Genomic DNA, 20,415 nt, shown 5'->3' on the forward strand with positions numbered 1-20,415 from the left:
GGATGTTTTTCTTTTACTAGCATTGGTTCAAAGTTAGCTTTGTGTTGTGCTGCATTTTCATGACATGACATTGCATTACTAGGTAATGTCCAAATAATGACTGGTTTTGAACCGGTTATTGATCAACTCAGTGAGTTGAATGATTACCAGAGATATTTGAAGCATTCTAAGAAACGGCATTTTCTTTAAATAAGTATATATACATTTATATCAATAATCACTCATTTGATTTTTTTTTGGTCACTAATCATTAAATGACAAATGAAAATATGAGGTGTTAGTTTTTAAAATTGGTATAATAACAATTTAACTGTCAACATTTATATAATGTGTTAATTTGATCTTTAATTTTAAAAATTTAGTGAGTGAATTGTAAATTCTTTACGGATGACAATAACTGTTAAATGATTCAAGCATGAATTTTACGAAATCGATATTTTCAACCCAACCCAATGATGGAGAATCAAAGTATCATAAGTGAAAAGAAAAAAAAACAGTAAAAGTGAATTATGTTTTTGGATATTTTAGTGTTTTCAAGTCTGGTATTTCTTAATTAAAATTAGCTGATAAAATTGTTTTATGTTTTTAGCTTTGTAGGTGGAAAACGAAATTTAAAAAAGGTTAAATTAAATAATGTGTAAAAGTTGAATGTTAATTTTTAGAATCAAAACTAAACTAACACAATATATAAATATATAAATAATGTGTAAAAGTTGAATGTTAATTTTTAGAATAAAAACTAAACTAACATAATATATAAATATTTGAGGATTAAAATTGCAATTATGTTAATTTAAAAAACCGACATAACCTTGTTTATGGGTAACTGCTAGTGGCAAAAAAGAATAAATTGATTAGCTAAAACAAAAAATAAAAAAAATCCTCCTTTATACTTTTTTATTATGAAATTTTAAAAATTTATAATTCAATTTTGAGAGGAAAATTCTTTCAATGACAGAACATAAATAACCTAATCCCTGTTTCAATCTCTGCTCTGTTTGCTGCTCATAACACGTGAAGCCAAATGGGGTCTGCTCAGTGTGCAAGCCATTAAATGCTCTAGTTTTTTCTTTCTCATGTTATCTTGTATACCTTAGCTCTATTAGAGTTGTTAATGACAAATATATGATAGTGCCCCATTTGTTTTTTCACATGGCACTCTAAAATACACCTATCCGTTTGCAGATATATATTGGAGCTCGTACCCTGTTCCATAATCTGCAATAAAATGATGATAATCATCATCATCATCATCATCATCATCATCACCATCACCATCACCTTCTCTTCCTCCCTATTATTAATATATCCCTTCACTTTCATCCTATCGCTTGCATTTTCACCATGGTAAACAAAACACCGACCTCGTGGTTGTCAATGGTGAAAAGGGCTCTCGGGTCTAATGCTAAAGATAACGAGAAAAAAAGTTGCAGAACAAGAGAGAAAAGAAGATGGCTATTTAAATGGTCTCAACAACGTAAACCCAAAACCAAATCACAATCCATTGCAGCTGTTAACATCGTTAGGCTTAATTGCAGAGCTTCCAATTACGCCATTGTTGGAGAAAAAAACCAAGCTGCTATTGTCATCCAAACAGCTTTTAGAGGCTACATAGTATGTGAAAGATTCTCTCTCTGTATATAATTAACTGTTTATTTAGTGTTTTTGATGATTTTTTTTTTTGTGAAAGGCAAGGAAAACATTTGGAGCATTGAAAGGGGTAGTGAAGCTTCAAGCTTTAGTGAGAGGGCACAATGTGAGAAGGCGAGCAAAGGTGGCACTAAAATGCATGCAATCTTTGGTTCGAGTACAAAATCCAGTGCTGCTCCATCAACAACGAGCGAGGCTTTCATATGAAGGGTGTAGAACGGCCATGTTTATTGAGTCCAACTCATCCTGGGAATCTCCATGTCTGCAAGATGTTCGTAGGAGAAAGTCCATCGTAAGTGCTTTAAACTTTTTTTCGTTGGGTTTTACTATGTGAGTTACATTAGCAGTTTAGCACTCTAATTATAATTAACAATTTTGGTAACCAACGTCTTTAGGTACTCCTCTAAGATTAAACATTATATACTATACGTAATGTAGCAGTAATATAATTACGGTTTGCGGATTGAGTAATTTAACTCAATTGACATCCTTTGTGTTGAAATTAGGATGACATATTTTGCGATTAAATGAGTATTATATATGCATACGCAAAATCTTAATTAACATACTATAATTATTTCCTTTCAAGACATTGGATAAAGATGAAAAAGAGGTCGAAGAAGCAACGAAATGGCTCGATCGACGGAGGGCAACAAAGCAATGGGAGAGTCACAATAGGGCTTCCATTGATAAAAGAGACTCCATTAGAGAGCCTCTGCAATTACGTTTAGCCAGCCTTCGGTGTCTTAAAGAGAAATCATCGTACCACTCGGCAGCAAACAGCCCGAGGTTGACGATGGTACCGAATTATATGGCGGCCACGGAGTCTGCGAAGGCTAAAGTGCGGTCCCAAAGCACCCCAAGACAAAGGCCGGGAAATGCAGAGAGGGCTGGTGGGGGTAAAATTTCTCCACGTTCAACTTCTGATCTGAGGTGGATGAAATTATAAATTGAGACATTTTGATGTCTACTTTTCATGGAAGATATGATTTAAACATTATTTATGTAATTTGAAAAATTGAAATTGGAAATTACCATATTGAGAAGTACAATATTTTGTTGAATAAAAATTGAAATCTCTCCGATCTTTTTCAATTTCAAAATTGGTCTCTCTAAAAAATTCAAAGCAATTTATCCCTATTAATTTTAGAAATGAGCAACCAAGGGCATCACAACATTAATGTTTTTCTTTAATTGTACATGATTTTGATTGATATAATACTAAGTTTAGTCCTCAAAGTTTAAATATTTTATCAATTTAGTCCTAATTTAACAAATTTATCCCACAATATTTGTGTAAATGTGTAAATGACAAAATATGTAAACATTGAAAGCTAAAGTTGTTACCATACCAATCGAAATTATGTATAATTGACGGAAGGCATTAATGGCATGATTAATTGTCCTTAGTAGCTACTTCGAAATTGGCAGAGATTAAATTGCTCTAATTTTTTTTGAGAGGGACCAATTAGCTCAATTTCAAATTTGAGAGGGACAGGAGAGGCAATCCTCTGTTTTTTTACTAGGATCTTGGCAAGTCCATGAACAACGCAGGGATGAATTTACTATAACAAGCAACATATGATTGCTACTATAGGATAACATGACACAATTATATGACAATTTATTTAACATTAAACTAAAAATTTTAAAAAATTATACAGATGAGTACCTTAAACACGAGTATTACTAAAAAATATATAAACATAAAACAAAACCAACATATTCCCATAATGATTAATTGAATAAATATGGAATTTGAACAAAAAATATAGCATTATTTATTTATTAGTTACACAAGCTATCAAGTTCACAAACGTGCATCAAAGTTTAATATTATCCTACCAAGTAGATCAAAAAAAGAAAAAAAAAGCATAACAAGTAAAGAAAAACAAGTATATGAATCATCGAAGTTTAAGAATCTGGGTTTTACCTCAATGTCCCAATTGTATTTGCTAACTTCAATCATTGTTTATATTGTTCTCGATGATTGGTTTCACAATTCAAACTCATCTTCAAGCTTCAACTGCTCTGCAGCAGCCTCTTCCTCTTCATCATCGATGGCAAAATATGGGTTATGCGCCTCTGGCTTGAATTTATACCCAGTAAACACATAAAAGGCAAGAGTGGCCAATTCTCCGGCCAACACAGCTGTCCATAGATACTTATACGAAGTAATCGTCTCCAAAGCATAAACCACAACACGAGTGAAGTAAATATAACAGATCACCACAACGTAATACTGCCTAAACAGAGTCAATTTCATCAAATTCACCGCAGCTTTCCCATCCGTTCGAGCCGCCTCACGCAGGTTCTTAATCGACCAAACGATAGGGAACAACACAGCGCAACAACAAATAACATCAACAAGCAAAAACAGTTGCTTCCATGTGACCCTATCTTGACCAAAAGGGGAGGCCTCATCGATGACGACTTGGGCGATGTTAGCAACAACTTGAAGTGGAATCACGATCATTAAAACCTTCTTTTCTTTGTCCTGCAAATAAGGTTTCAAAAACGACCAACCGGTGCCGATCAAAACGATGAGCGTGAAAAGCATGATCCCTTTCAAGAAACTGAAGATGTAAAACAAAACATCCCAACCATGAGCACTTCCGGTTCGTTTGATATAAGATTTATCCTCGGCTTCAAACACGAGATTAAAGGCTTTTAAAACAATGACGGCAAGCATAAAGAAATGGATTCGGAACACGGTGAGTCGTTTTTTGTAAAGAAAGTAAACCCAAATCCCTGCGAGACTGAAATAAACGAGGGATAAAAGGAAGTAAACCCTAGGGAGAATCGTTTTGCCGGCGGAGAGATAATCACGGCTATTTTGCTTCCCTTCTAGATTGTACATCGCCGATCGGACTGTCATCGATACTTTGACTTGAGTCAAACAATTAGCGAAGAGTAGGGTGTACTGGTCAGCGTTGTTTACTGGGAAAACGGCGTTGACGCTCGTTTTCCCCTTGAGAGATTCGAACCTGAAGACGACCTTGACGAGTTCGGAATCGAGAGCGCACGTGACATGGTGGTCATTGAGTTGTTCAAGCACGTGGAACCACGTGTCGCGCGTGCAGAGGAAGAATCCGATTTTGTTCAAGTCGAGGTTCTTGTCGGAGAGATCGATCTGAGAGAGGTTGAGTTCAAGGCGGCCGTTGTGAGTGAATCCGAACTCATCGAAAGGTATTATGGGTCGGACATCGGATCGGATCTCCGTGAAACGGATCTCGGCGAAACCAAAAGAAACAAAAAGTGAGATCAAAAGTAAAAGCAACAGAGAACGGCAGGTCATCATCGCCATGAAAAAAAAAAGGAACTTTTCACCGTTGATCGGAGAAAAAAAATCAGATCTACAAAGAGAACTAGATCTACTCCGTATTTTGAATTTATTTTCTCCTTACTTTGTTTGCTTCGGCCAGCCGGGTCTTTTTGGTTGGCTTTGAAATGTTGACTTTTTATATTGGTGATTGTACAAAAGGATTGATTATTCAAAATTTAGAATTATTCAATGTTAGAATTTGGACTGATTGTTCGTATAGAGGATTATTCAATGCTACGTTAAAATTACTAAATTAGACGTTGTTCGTGTTTAAAAAAAGACTTGTTAGGTTTAAGTATTATTTTTGAATATTAGAAAATATTAATATTTTTATCTAAAATTAAATATGATTATATTTGTTTGAAAATTATTTTCCCCTAATTTTATAAAAGAAATTATTTTAAATCTTTATTTAATTTTTTTATTTTTTTAGCTCTTATACTAGTTTTTTTTGTCAAATTATATTAAAATATATGCAAAAATTAATGTTTGTTGATATAGTTGAATGACATGTCAACATTTAACTAATTTTTAAAATTTTTAAAAAATATTTTTTATAAATTTTATACATTTAAATAATTTTAATGATTTTAAATTTTTAAAATTAATCTTTATAACTTTTTTTAATTTTAAAATTTTAAAAAATTAATTAAATGTTGACGTATCATCCATGTAGATGACACGTCAGTAAAATTAATAAATGTTAACTTTTCCATTTACTTTGGAGTGATTTGGTAAAAAGTGAAAATTTAAGGCTTAAAAAGGACGAAAAATTAAATGAATGACTAAAATAATTTTTTGTAAAGTTTGAGGCATAAAAATCATTAGTCATCGTGGATAATTCTAATATTTTATATTAATTTTGAATATATTTAAAAAAATTAATATGTGTGGAATGACTAAAAATGATAATTAAAAAAAGAAGTAAGTTATATCAAAGTTATTAAATTATTAATAAGTTTATGTTTTGGTCATTTAATGTTAAGAAGTTTTAAAATGGTCACTAAACTATTAAAAAGATTATTTAAGTCATTAGACTATTAAAATCACTGTTGTATGACCTTCTTTGTTAGCACCATCTCTGTACCAATCAAAAGGTCCTATTCTCCTTCTCTTCTATGGTATAATTTTTTTTTATGAAACAACTTCGAACGTCACAAATTTACAAACCAGGATCCAAATAATTTTTTCTTTGATCTTTGACACTGGCTATCAAATTAACTTGGATTCACCATACCTATCATTAAATCGGTGCTTGGAGCTAGCTAATTAGACTTAAAAAAGAAAAGACTGAACAACTCAATAATTTAAATGAAAACTTTTTAATAGTTAAGCGGCCAAAATATTAATTTACTAATAATTTATTGACTTTAAATGTAATTTCTCCTAAAAAAAAAGAGTAATGTTGTTGGAATGGGGAATAACGGTAATTTTGAATGGAGGAATTAACAAACTGATAACTGGTAAGCTAAGCTACCTTCATTGATTGGTTTACTGAAAAAACCAATGAGTTTAAATTATACTTTTCTTTTCAATTAATTAATTAATTAATGCAGTCTCCGCAACGTGAAAGGTTCGGACAGGATGTTTTTTCTTTTATTAGTTTGGAGTATAAAAATTATAATTAATTATAAATAGATGTTTAAATAATTATAAAACACAAGAATCAAAATATATAAAGAATCCACAAATTATCCGGTTTTAATTTACAGAATTTTGCTTTCAACTTGATTCAAACATATAACCTTTAACAATTAAATTATGCTTTAACCATCAAAGCTAATCCTCGACCTCAGTTAAAGCTTACACAAACTAATAAATAACGTATAAATATAAATAAAATAATTTTTAAAATTAAAAATGTTTAAAAAATTGTGAGAAAAATAATTTTATCCAACATATTATTATTTTCTATTCGTAAACTTAACTGAATAACAAGATGGAATCATTAGGATTTTTAGATTTGTGATTATCCTTTTTATTATTTGATCAATTCAATTAGTTAATATTTTAAAACAAAAAAATTTAATATTTATATAATTAAAATAATTATTATGATATGAATTTATTTTGTAATCTCACATAGTTATATTTAGTACGTATTATATAAAATAGTATACAACATGTTTAAGGACATATAATATATTAATTGTTATATAATTAAATTATGAATGTAAAATAATTATTATAACATTACGATATTACAATGTGTATTATTGTATTGACGATATGCAATCTAAACATTACAATATAGGTTAGGCTCCTCTATTACATCAACTAGACTCGCTCTTAAAAAAAAATTACTGGCCAATTTTAATTTCGAATAAATCACTCTTCCTCATTTGTTTATCTTTTCTTACTTTTTTTTTATTAGTGAAAGGGAATTCTCAAGAAAGCTCTTCTGCCAATCCGGTAGAATTTGACATATGACAATGTTGTTTCCAGCCCTATATACAATTATGTTGTTATAATATACATAACTTATATACCTTAATTGTATAATACTAATTGTATATATTGTAGTATATCATAAAATTATTAAATTCATTAAGTTCTATTATTTTTAAAAATTAATGCGTCAAACATATTATTGCATGTATAATACCATGTTAGCTTGCTATCTCCACATATTACTCGCAATAAAATCAATTTATAAATTTAACGACGGTCGTTTACATTGAAACTGAAATTTCAAAATTAAAAAAAAAATAACGATTAAAAATGATCTAATTGAAAAATATGGACTAAATCTCTAATTTTACATATAATACAAAACTAATAATAGAATTTAACCAAACAAATTTAACTGCTACTATTAGTTAGGTCTAAAATTACAAAATTAAAAATGATAGAGACTAAAATTGTTTAATTCGAAAAGTATATAGACTAAAATTGAAAATACAGTACTAAATCTACAATACACACAAAGTACAGGATCTAATAGCAAATTTTGACCCAAAAAAAAGAATGGTGTTGATATTAACAACCCATTAGAGGACATTTTTTAAGGAATTAATACATGAATCAAAATAACTTAATTAAATGATATAAGTTAGTTACTTTAAACTATAAAGATAGTGCTGACCATGTTAAATTAATTAGTGTTATCGATATAAAAGGATGTAGGTTTGACTGTCATTTAAAATAACATTAAATTATTTTAAAAGTATAAATTTTAATTTTCAAGAGTTAATATCTATTTAACTTGTGATAACAATGACAACAAGCGATAGTAAAATACGGTTTAACTTGTGATAACAATGACATTTTATTCTTAACAGAGATATGGTTTCACCTAATTTCCCAGTTTGATTTGATCTACATTTTCTTCAATCATTGCCCAATTTTTTCCTCATCATGAAGTTTCAACTGCTCTACATCATCAGCCTCTTCCTCTTCCTCTTCCTCTTCATCATCGATAGTAAAATACGGGTTATACGTCTGTGGCTTGAATTTATATCCAGTAAACACATAAAACACGAGCGTGGCCAACTCCCCGACCAACACACTGCTCCACGGATACTTACCCCAAGTAATCGTTTCCAAACCATAAACCGCAACAAGAGTTGAGTAAATATAACAGATCACCATAACGAAATACTGCTTAAACAACGTCAACTTCATCAAATTCACTGCAGCTTTCCCATCCGTCTGAGCCGCCTCACGCAGGTTCTTAATTGACCAAATGATTTGCAACAACATGGCGCAACAACAAATAATATCGACAAGCAAAAATAGTGATTTCCATGTGACCCTATATGGACTGAAAGGCGAGGTCTCGTCGAATATAACTAGGGCAATGTTAGCCACAACTTGAAGTGGAATAACAATCGTTAAAACCATCTTTTCCTTGTCTTGCAAGTAAGGTTTCAAAAGCGACCAACCGGTGCCAATCAAAATGATGAGCGTGAAAAGCATGATCCCTTTCAAGGAACTGAATATGTAAAACGGAACGTCCCAACCGTGAGCAGTCCCGGTTTGTTGGATATATAATGTGTCCTCTGCTTTGGATACGAGATTCAAAGCTTTTAAAACGACAACAATTAGCATAAAGAAGTGGATTCGGAGAACAGTGAGACGTTTCTTGTAAAGCACGTAAATCCAAATCCCTGCCAGGGTGAAATAAACGAGGGACAAAAGGAAGTAAAGCTTAGGGAGAAATGTTTCGTCAGAGGAAAGGTAATCGCGATGGTTTTGATTTCCCTTGAGATTGTACATTGCCGATCGGACGGTCATCGATACTTTGACTTGACTAAGACAATTAGCGAAGAGTAGAGTGTACCGGTCGGCATTTTTTACTGGGAGAACGGAGTTGAAGCTCGATTTCCCATTGAGAGTCTTGAAGTTGGAGACGATTTTGACGAGACTGGAATGGAGAACGCACGAGATTTCGGCGTCAGCAAGTTGTTGAAGCACATGGAGCCACGCGTTGCGTGTGCAGAGGAAGAATCCGACATTGTTGAAGTTGAGGTTCGGGTTATTGTCTGAGAGAGTGATCTGAGAGACGTTGAGTTCGAGACGGCCATTGTGAGTGAACCAGAACTCATCGAAAGGGATTATGGGACGGTCATTGGATTGGATCTTTGTGAAACGGATTTTAGCAAAACCAAAAGAAACGAAAAGAGAGATCAAAAGAAAAAGCAAAAAGGAGCGGCACATCTTCCCCATTGGAGAAATGGAAAAAAGAACTTTTGGCGTTGTGTTGCGCGGAAGCGTGTGAAAGAGTAAAATTATTGTACTAAAAAATCACACTAAGTTCAATTCCCAGGAAAGAGAGGTGGATCACGAGGATCGCTTACATACCAGATCTTTCCTAGCCAGAATATCCCTCTATCGTAATTTAATAGCACAATAAATCACTACAATGACACTTGCAAAATATGCAGAACAAAAATAAAGAACACTAGAATTTTAACGAGGTTCAGCAAATTTTGCCTACGTCCTCAGGCACTACCAAATATATTTCACTCCAAAAATACAAGTGAAAGTTTACAAATAGGGAGAGAGAACAATTGCCTTAAGTAGAGAATGGCAAGTGTGGGATGAAGAAAGTAAGAAATGGTTAGGCCTATTTATAGTTGAGGTTCAAGGATCAACTTGCAATGTCCCTATACAATTAGGGACCAAAATTGCAATTATCCCATGCCAACTTTTAACCCAACTTGCCAACCAATTTTACTTTCTACTTTCGGTGCCCACCCTTTTTGACTTTTCAAACAATGGGTGGGTTCCAATAATCTCCACCTTGAAGATTTGATTAGGATAATCTTATCTTCACACAATTCTTTCTGCCTTTGACAACAATACTTGATAGTGCCTTCTTCAACTGTTAAACTTGCAGGATATTAATCAAGTTCAAACAATGTTCGAACTTGGTTGCTGTTACCACCTTAGTCATCATATCTGCGGGATTATTTGCAGTCTTGATCTTCTGAAGACAAATTTTCCCCTCTTCAATAATTTCCCGCACAAAATGGAATCGTACGTCGATATGTTTTGTACGTGCATGATAGACTTGATTCTTTGCTAAATGAATAGCACTTTGACTATCACAATACACGTTAATATGCTCCTGAACCAACCCCAAGGTTTTAGCCATACCTTGTAACCAAATAGCCTCCTTTACAGCCTCTGTTACAGCCATGTACTCGGCTTCTGTGGTTGACAATGCAACTGTAGACTGTAGTGTAGACTTCCAACTTATTGGTCCTCCAGCAAGTGTAAACACATAACCGGTGGTTGATCTTCGCTTGTCCAAATCACCGGCATAGTCAGAATCAACGTACCCAATAACACCTTTACCAAGTGTATTATCCTGCTTGAACAGTAATCCAACATCCACGGTCTTCTGAATATACCGTAGAATCCATTTCACAGCTTGCCAATGTCCTTTTCCAGGATTATGCATATACCTGCTCACTATACTAACTGCCTGTGAAATGTCGGGTCTTGTACACACCATTGCATACATCAAGCTACCCACTGCATTAGAATACGGAACTTGCAACATGTATTCTCGTTCTGTATTCGTCGAAGGAGATAGTTGTGCAGAAAGCTTGAAATGAGAAGCCAACGGGGTACTTACAGGTTTGGTCTGCTCGTTCATGCCAAACTGCTGTAGTACTTTCTTCAAATACTGCTTCTGAGACAAGCTAACTCTGCCATGAGCTCTATCTCTACATATTTCCATGCCAAGAATCTTCTTAGCTTCACCTAGATCTTTCATCTCAAACTCGAGATTGAGTTGAGTCTTCAATCTCTCAATCTCAACTTTGCTCTTAGATGCTATTAGCATATCATCAACATATAAGAGCAAGTATATGAAAGTTCCTTCTTGTAGCTTCTGAAAATATACGCAATGATCAAATTTACTTCTTGTGTACCTTTGCCCTTTCATGAACTGATCAAATCGCTTGTACCACTGCCTCGGAGATTGTTTCAATCCATAAAGCGACTTTGTCAGTTTGCAAACCCAATTTTCTTTATCAGCAACATTGAATCCATCAGGCTGAGTCATATAGATTTCCTCTTCCAAATCACCGTGTAAAAATGCTGTCTTCACATCAAGCTGAACTAGTTCAAGATCGTATTGCGCAACCAAGGCTAGCAAAATTCGAATAGACGAATGCTTCACAACTGGAGAAAACACTTCATTGTAGTCTATTCCTTCTTTCTGAGCGTAACCCTTTGCTACCAATCTAGCCTTGTATCGAATTTCATTTTTACCAGGAAATCCTTCCTTCTTTACATATACCCATTTGCATCCAATTGCCTTCTTTCCCTTGGGCAGTCTCACCAACTCCCAAGTCCTATTTTTATGAAGAGACTGCATTTCTTCATTCATAGCTTGCTTCCACTTTACACCATCAGAGTTACTTATTGCTTCTGTGTAAGTGGAAGGAACATCATCATCTGCAATTGGAAGTGCATAGGCCACCATATCGTCAAAGCGAGCAGGCTTACGAATCTCTCTTCTTGGCCTCCTATATGCAATTGAATCTTGTTGCTGTAGAAGTTCTTGGGTCGAAACTTCTTCATCATTTGTTCTTTCAATATTAGCTGGATCATCATTAACCTTTTCAAACTCCACCTGCTGCAAAGTACTACTGGTTTTGTCATCCTTTTGTGAATCCTCGTTCTTCATCATGGTTGATTCATCAAAAGTTACATCTCTACTGAAAACAATCTTCCTTGTATCAGGACACCAGAGACGGTATCCTTTTACACCACTAGTTATACCCATGAATAATGCTTTCTTTGCTCTTGGGTCTAACTTAGATTCTTTTACATGATAATATGCAGTGGAACCAAAAACATGTAAAGAATCATAATCAGTAGCAGGTTTACCAGTCCACATCTCCATAGGAGTTTTTCCATTTATTGCAGCTGATGGCAATCGGTTAATTAGATGGCACGCATATGTAACTGCCTCAGCCCAAAATTCCTTGCCCAATCCAGCATTGGACAACATACATCGAACTTTCTCCAGTATAGTCCGATTCATGCGTTCTGCCACCCCATTCTGCTGTGGTGTATCTCGAACAGTGAAGTGTCGCACAATGCCCTCATCTTGACATACTTGTAGAAATGGATCATTTTTGTACTCAGTACCATTATCTGATCGAAGTCGTTTGACCTTTCGACCTGTCTGAGTCTCCACCATCTTCTTCCACTTCAGAAATGCATCCAAAACTTCATTTTTTCTTTTCATTAGATACACCCATACTTTTCTTGAATAATCATCAAGAAAAGTGACAAAATAGTGCATACCTCCCAAAGAAGCCACTTTGGTAGGTCCCCACACATCACTGTGAACATAGTCCAGAATTCCTTTCGTATTGTGAATTGCTGAACCAAATTTTACCCTCGTCTGCTTGCCCAGAACACAATGTTCACAGAATTCCAATTTGCAAGAATTTGCACCTTTCAACAAGCCTTGCTTCGCCAAAGTCTGCAAAGCTTTTTCACCAGCATGTCCCAATCGCCTATGCCATAACCTGGTAGCCTCTGAATCTACATCTTTCACAGAAGCTGTTGATGTTGATCCAATAACTGTACTTCCATTTAAATAGTACAAGTTATTTCTTCTAGTGCCTTTCATCACCGTCAATACCCCAGCTACTACCTTTAGTAATCCATCTCTCAAAGTGATTGTGAGCCCTTTAGATTCTAGGGCCCCTAATGAGATGAGATTTTTCTTCAAGCTGGGTACATAGCGAACATCTGTCAGAACTTGGATTGAGCCGTCATGGTTCTTCAATTTGATTGTACCTACACCCATTGTCTTACAGGCACTATCATTGCCCATAAAAACAACTCCACCTTCTAGTTCTTCAAGACTAGAAAACCAGTCCTTATTAGGACACATATGGTAAGTACATCCCGAATCCAATATCCACTCATCCGTTTGACATGCCATTGCCATGCCAACCAAGCTAAAGTCTGACTCCTTATCATGCTCCGCTACACATGCATTAGAAATAGACTTGCCCTTTTGTAACTTAGGACAATTCTTTTTCCAATGCCCTTTCTCACGACAAAAGGCACATTCATCTTTGGCGGGTCTCCCTTTGGACTTACCCCTTCTACCAGGTTTGCTGCTGTGTGAACGACCTCTTACTGTTAAGACTTCTGCAGTTGTATCTCTGTGATCTCTTTTATCTTTCTTTCGAGTCTCAGATCTATACAACGCACTACAGACTGCATCAAATGTGATTGAATCTTTCCCATGAAGCAATGTGGTGGTAAGATGATCATATTCATCAGGAAGGGAATTCAACAACAATAATGCCTTGTCTTCATCTTCAAATTTCTCATCCAAATTTAGCAAGTCTGCTAAAATTTTATTGAATGAGTTCACATGGTCATTCATCGACATACCGGGTGCATAAGTGAACCGAAAAAGTTTCTTTTTCATATAAAGCCTATTTTCAAGACTTTTCGTTAGAAACTTTTCTTCCAATGTATCCCACAGCTTCTTCGCTGATGTCTCCCTCATGACGGAGTACTTTTGCTCTTTGGCCAAACATAGGCGAATTGTACCACACGCCTGTCTATTGATCTTGGCCCACTCCTTGTCATCCATCTTGTCAGGTTTTTCTTCAAGGGCTATATCCAGCTCTTGCTGACATAAGACATCCAGGATCTCACACTGCCACATACCAAAATTATTGGTACCGTCAAATTTCTCTACTTCAAATTTTGCATTTGTCACAGTAGTCCTTGCTGATGACGATGCTGCTGCCATTTTTCTCCTCAATCCCAACTACTGTATACGTGAACAGTACCGTATACGTAAATAGTGCCGTATACGTGAATAGTACCGTATACGTGAATAGTGCCGTATACGTGAATAGTACCGTAAACGGTCGTATTCCCCAAGTACGAACCTGGCTCTGGTACCAATTGTTGCGCGGAAGCGTGTGAAAGAGTAAAATTATTGTACTGAAAAATCACACTAAGTTCAATTCCCAGGAAAGAGAGGTGGATCACGAGGATCGCTTACATACCAGATCTTTCCTAGCCAGAATATCCCTCTATCGTAATTTAATAGCACAATAAATCACTACAATGACACTTGCAAAATATGCAGAACAAAAATAAAGAACACTAGAATTTTAACGAGGTTCAGCAAATTTTGCCTACGTCCTCAGGCACTACCAAATATATTTCACTCCAAAAATACAAGTGAAAGTTTACAAATAGGGAGAGAGAACAATTGCCTTAAGTAGAGAATGGCAAGTGTGGGATGAAGAAAGTAAGAAATGGTTAGGCCTATTTATAGTTGAGGTTCAAGGATCAACTTGCAATGTCCCTATACAATTAGGGACCAAAATTGCAATTATCCCATGCCAACTTTTAACCCAACTTGCCAACCAATTTTACTTTCTACTTTCGGTGCCCACCCTTTTTGACTTTTCAAACAATGGGTGGGTTCCAATACGTTGAACCGAGAGAAATTTGAGAACTAAATAGAGAAATATCTTCGTTTTGATTTGTCATCCTTGCTTTGTTCATATCGGCCGGTCGGGGTTTCGATTGCCTTCAATTTGGAACATTAAACTTTCATATTGGCGTTTGTTTGTTTGCAATTGCAAAAAATAGGTACAAGAGGATCGATTACTCCTAAAGCTCTAAATTTTACAAGCATGGGTGGAGTTTCCACTAATTTAAGTAAGTAGAGTGCTTTCATTTTGGTTACCTAAAATGAAATTTTTGTAATTTAGCTACTAAATTTGATGCTTTCATTTTAGTCACTCAACTTTTAAGTCGTTTTCATTTTAGTTACTAAATAAAAAAATTTCTTTTAAAGTATTGATTAGGGTGAAAAATCAAATATGAAAGTGAAAAAGCGGTAAACTAAATTGCTGAAATTTTTAAATTTCTTTTCTAATATTAAAATTTTAAATTTCAAAAACATCAAAATAAGTTGTTGAAAATTTTATATCCATTGATAATGTCAACCCATTTGTTACTATAATATTAAAATCAATTAATTTAAGCTCCTTTTAAATTTTAAAAGTTTATTTTATATTTCCAGATTATCTTTTAACGAAATCAACTTAAATAACTCATATTTAATAATTATCTATAGAACTTAAATTTCTTTTAATTATATAATGTCGAATCTTTTATGCTAAGCTAAAAGTAAATGAAAAGATACTTGCAATTAATTAAACTAATTGTTTGTTCTTCGTTAGGATAAAAAAGTGATAAAAACAATTATGAGTTTTCTTTGGAATGAAATATAAAATTAATTAATTACAAGGACATTTAAAAATAGGTAAAATTCTATTCATTTCTATTATTAAAAATAGGTCCTTGTACATCAGCATAACGAATATGTGACAAGTCACGTGTCACTGCTTAGTTATTGTATCACCCATACCAACTTCTTCTATCACTACAAATGGATGAGATTATTAATAGAAAAGATCAATTTTGCTCTTTGATAATGTGTAGGAACTAATTTAACTATTTTTAAATAAAAATAAAATATAATTTAACTCTTAATATAAAAATCTCCATTTCCTTTTACCCTAATTAAACATAGATCAGTAATATAGTGGTAATTAAATAAACACGGAGCTTCAATAAAAATATATATAGCATAACTTGTTTATTTACCTACACAAGCTATCAAGTTCACTAACGTGCATCTAAAATATTATCTTCCAGAAGAACAAACATGAATTATCATAGATTTTTCTTAGGTAAAAGTATCATACAGGTTTTTGTATTAGAAGTTAGATTGCATTTTACTCTTTTATTAAAAAAAGGCAAATTAATCAATTATACATTAGATTAAAGAGCAAATTAGTTCTTTTTCATAAAAAAATTAATCTATTTCTACTGTTAAAAATTAGCATAATTGACAAAATAACTAGACAGTTGTACTTAATGGGCCACGTGTACCTCATTTTGATGTAAGTGGACCAGTTTTTAATAAAAAAACCAATTTAGTCTTTTATCTAACATACAACGGTACAAGAATTAATTTATCATTTTTAATAAATAAGACAAAATATAATTTAACTCCTAGTACAAATGTCTCCATATTACTTTTACCATTTTTCTTAACATTCGATTTGCTCTTCATTTTCTTCTATCATTGCCCATTTTTTCCCTCATCTCGAAACTTCAACCGCTCTAAATCGACCTCTTTCTCTTGATGGTCAATCGAAAAATACTAATTATCCACCTTCGGCTTGATTGAATTCATACCCAATAAACACAAAAGGGGAGTGTGCCAACTCCTCGACCAACACACTTCGGCCGGGGCTTTGTAGAAGTTTAATCTAAAATAAGTACTAATCCTAAAGTTTCAAAATTTGCAAGGATGGTGGAGTTTCCACTAATCTCTTGTTGCTCACTTTTTTTTCTTTTTTTTTTTGTAAATGCATCAAGCCTTTCTCTCACAATAACAAATATTATTATTGGAAATTTTTTTTTGGTTAAATGTTGCTATCAGTCTTGTACTTTGCGAGAATTGTGGATTTAGTCTCTACACTTTAATTTGATCATTTTTAATTTTTATGTTTTTTCAAAATTTTAAATTTTTGTTCTCACCAAACGATAATTGTTAAGGTGCGTTTGGTTCACTGGATCTTACATTATATTTCATAATAAGATTATTGGAATATGAGATTATGAGTGGAATGTGAGATTACCTTATTTGGTTCATTTAATTGGAAAGTAAGCTTCAGACGTTTAGTTAATAGAATGTAAGATTAACTTGTTTGGTTCATCTGGCAGCAATTTATGTATTAATAAGTAAATAAACGATGTTGAAATAAAATTATAACTTATAATAATAATAATTTATAAAAAATGATTACAACACCTTCCATAATTATAATTATAATTATAACCATAATTAATATATATATGTCCCTTAAATTCATTAAGTTAAAAAGTTCTATTATTTCTCAAATTTGATGCAACACCATATTATCATATAAGTAATGCCATGTCAATTGCTAGCTTATTATTTTTACACATTACTCACTAAAAATTTAATTGATGGATTAACGACTGTAATTTAGTCAAGATTAGAATTTCAAAATCCGAAAAGTATAGGGACTTAGAATAATCCAATTGGAGAATATGGACTTAGGGTGAGTTTGGATGGACGGTGGGGTGCAGTGCATTTAGCTTACTTTTTGTCTCACGCTATAATATAGTTACAGTATCTAATCTCACTACCACGGTTATTTTTACACTAACCGCAGGTAAACATACTGCCCATCCAAACCCACCCTCAATCTAAATTGTAAGAATAGTACAATACTAGTATTTAAATTTAACCAAACCAATTTAATTGTTACTATTTAATTCAAGTTTAAAATTTGAAAAGTACAAGGATTCATGTATTCATTTTCTTCAATCATTGCCCATTTTTTCCTCATCTCGAAGCTTCAATTGCTCTGAATCGCCCTCTTCCTCTTCATCATCGGTCGGGAAATACAAGTTATCCGCCTTTGGCTTGAATTCATACCCAGTATACACATAAAAGGTGAGTGTGGCCAGCTCCCCAACTAAAACACGGCTCCATGAATATTTATATACAATAATTGTCATCTCCAAAGTATAAACCATAATACGAGGGAAGTAAATATAACAAATGACCATAATGTAATACTGCCTAAACAGGGTCAATTTCTTCAATTTCACCGCAGCTTTCTCGTCCGTCCGAGCCACCTCACGCAACTTCTCAATCGACCAAACAATCGGTAACAACACCGCGCAATAACAAAAAACATCAACAAGCAAAACAATTTGCTTACATACAACCCTATATGGACTGAAAAGTGGGGTCTTATCTATGAAAACTTGGGCAATGTTAGCAACAACTACCTGAAATGGAATCACTATCAACAAAACCTTCTTTTCCTTGTCCTGCAAGTAAGGTTTCAAAAGCGACCAGCCTTGGCCAATCAAAATGATCAACGTGGTCACTTTCAAGATACTGAAAATGGAAAACCAAAGATCCCAACCATAGCCAGTTCCGGTTCGTTTGATACAATATTTAACCTCCGCTTCAAATACGAGGTTGCAAGCTTTTAAAAGGATGACAGCCAGCATAATGAAATGGGTTCTAGAAACAGAGATAGGTTTCTTGTGAAGCAAGTAAAGCCAAATCCCTGCGAGTGTGAAATAAAAGAGGGACAAAAGGAAGTAAAAGCTAGGGAGAATTGCTTGGTTGGCGGAGAGATAATCCCGACGGTCTTTATTTCCTTCGAGATTGTACATCGCCGATTGGACAGTCATCGATACATTGACTTGATCGAGACAGTTACTGAAGGCTAGGATGTAGTGGTCCGCGTAGCGTACTGGGAAAACGGTGTTGAAGCTCAATTTCACTTTGAGAGACCTTAAGTCGAAGATGACCCTGACGTAAGGGGAAGAGAGAGCACAAAAGACTTTCCCGTCGGCGAGTTGTTGTTGAAGCAATAACGCCCATGTGTGACGTGTGCAGACGAAGAATCCGACTTTGTCCAAGTAATAGTATGGAATCTGGTTCGAGATAGTAACTTGAGAGACGCTGAGTTCGAGACGGCCGTTGTGAGTGAACTGGAACTCGTCTAAGGGGATTACAGAGTAGCGGTCATTGGATCGGATCTCCGTGAAACGGATCTCAGCAAGACTGTATGAAACAAACAAAAAAAAAGAGATGAAAAGAACAAGCAAAATGGAGCTCCACAACATAGCCATGGGAGGAAGAGGAAAAAAAGGAAAGAAAACTGGCGTTGATCTGAGTTTTGAGAGAAATTTCAGATCACCCCCATGTTTAAAGATCTCTTACTTTGTCCCTATCGGCCGGCAGGGGCTTTGGAATGTTTTTAACTTTTATTCTAACGTTTTTATTGTAAAATAAGTACCAAGAAAATGATCGATTATTCCTATAGTAATTCGTTCTAGTTTTAAAGATTTTGGGACTTTCTTGAAAAAAATTCAATCGTTATTACTTCAAAATTTTCAATTATAATTACATCCAAATATTCAATCGCAATCATGGGAAGAATGGTTGGGTTCATTACTAGGAGCTAGAATGTCTGCTATTTTTAATGCAACTTCTTACCTGAGTCTTGCAAACTTTTTGGGTAAACCATACAAATGGTCACCCAACTATTTCCATGTTCCTGTTTTGGTCACTCAAAAAAAATTTTATTTTAGGCACTAAACTTTGTATTCGTTCCTATTTTGGTCACTCGTCGTTAAATTGATAACGGAAATAATGACTTGTCATTTTTCTAACCGGTATAATAACACATTTAATCATCAATACTTACATATTCTATTAATTTGATCCTAATTCTAAATAATTTAATAAATTTAACCCTTCACATTTACAAATTCTATTATTTTGATCCTCACACTTCTTAACTAAAGCTTTGACAATAAAGGCATTCCAAAACTCAAAAAAGAAGAAAAAACTTCTCCAATTGTAAAAATATAACATACTTTACGTGGTTTATTGAGAATTGAACTATACAGAGATTTTAGTTTCTGTGTTATTTAAATTTCTACTCTCTTTTTTTCTATTTAATGGTTACCCAATTTAATCCATAGCTCAAAGATAGGTTTTTTGCTGTTGGAAAAACCGGAAAAAATACAATTTTTTGTTGTTAATTGATTTTATTTTGTTTGTTGCATCATCCATAAAGAAGAATTGCAACGTTGATGTTAATTATTCTGGTGGTGAGCCGATTGTTTAGTTCTTACGAAATAATATATTTGCACTGTTTAGTTCTTAAGAAATAATATATTTGCACGTGTTATTTATTACATGCTATATTTGCATAATTGAAGAAGTTTTTTTTTTTTGGATTTTATAAATTTATAGACAAAATACCTCTGTTTTAAAAGTTGAAAGCTTCAGTTACTAAATTTAAGGATCAAATTGATAGAATTTACAAATGCAAAAATTAACTTTATCA

At 33.8% G+C, this 20,415-nt stretch overlaps 4 protein-coding genes and 1 pseudogene across 4 annotated transcripts; 2 read left to right on the forward strand and 3 right to left on the reverse strand.

The window, feature by feature from the left end:
* Nucleotides 1–20,415, forward strand: part of LOC107904528 (polyadenylate-binding protein-interacting protein 11-like) — a 29,239-nt pseudogene that overhangs the window by 5,195 nt on the left and 3,629 nt on the right.
* On the forward strand, nt 778–3,389 carry LOC107904529 (uncharacterized). The gene is made up of 3 exons (XM_016830931.2): nt 778–1,614; nt 1,691–1,942; nt 2,240–3,389. The coding sequence occupies exons 1-3, from the start codon at nt 1,345–1,347 to the stop codon at nt 2,597–2,599; spliced, it is 882 nt and encodes a 293-aa protein (XP_016686420.2). The 5' UTR covers nt 778–1,344; the 3' UTR covers nt 2,600–3,389.
* LOC107904524 (protein CANDIDATE G-PROTEIN COUPLED RECEPTOR 7) lies at nt 3,408–5,141 on the reverse strand. The gene has a single exon (XM_041105430.1). It carries the CDS (start codon nt 4,955–4,957, stop codon nt 3,647–3,649), a length of 1,311 nt encoding a protein of 436 aa, XP_040961364.1. The 5' UTR covers nt 4,958–5,141; the 3' UTR covers nt 3,408–3,646.
* LOC107902525 (protein CANDIDATE G-PROTEIN COUPLED RECEPTOR 7) lies at nt 8,309–9,643 on the reverse strand. The gene has a single exon (XM_016828690.2). The coding sequence runs from the start codon at nt 9,641–9,643 to the stop codon at nt 8,309–8,311; it is 1,335 nt and encodes a 444-aa protein (XP_016684179.2).
* Nucleotides 17,858–19,358, reverse strand: LOC107904523 (protein CANDIDATE G-PROTEIN COUPLED RECEPTOR 7). Its single transcript, XM_016830922.2, has one exon. It carries the CDS (start codon nt 19,187–19,189, stop codon nt 17,858–17,860), a length of 1,332 nt encoding a protein of 443 aa, XP_016686411.1. The 5' UTR covers nt 19,190–19,358.

The sequence above is a fragment of the Gossypium hirsutum genome, chromosome D11 (genome assembly GCF_007990345.1).
Source record: "Gossypium hirsutum isolate 1008001.06 chromosome D11, Gossypium_hirsutum_v2.1, whole genome shotgun sequence".
In the NCBI taxonomy this organism is placed as follows: domain Eukaryota; kingdom Viridiplantae; phylum Streptophyta; class Magnoliopsida; order Malvales; family Malvaceae; genus Gossypium; species Gossypium hirsutum.

What these genes read in the sequence shown, in the direction of transcription:
- LOC107904529 (XM_016830931.2), top strand. Translation starts at nt 1,345, where the DNA reads ATGGTAAACAAAACACCGACCTCGTGGTTGTCAATGGTGAAAAGGGCT. An exon ending in CAGCTTTTAGAGGCTACATA is followed by an intron (nt 1,615 to 1,690) that starts GTATGTGAAAGA and finishes TTTTTGTGAAAG; the next exon opens with GCAAGGAAAACATTTGGAGC. An exon ending in TTCGTAGGAGAAAGTCCATC is followed by an intron (nt 1,943 to 2,239) that starts GTAAGTGCTTTA and finishes TTTCCTTTCAAG; the next exon opens with ACATTGGATAAAGATGAAAA.
- LOC107904524 (XM_041105430.1), bottom strand. Translation starts at nt 4,957, where the DNA reads ATGGCGATGATGACCTGCCGTTCTCTGTTGCTTTTACTTTTGATCTCA.
- LOC107904523 (XM_016830922.2), bottom strand. Translation starts at nt 19,189, where the DNA reads ATGGCTATGTTGTGGAGCTCCATTTTGCTTGTTCTTTTCATCTCTTTT.
- LOC107902525 (XM_016828690.2), bottom strand. Translation starts at nt 9,643, where the DNA reads ATGGGGAAGATGTGCCGCTCCTTTTTGCTTTTTCTTTTGATCTCTCTT.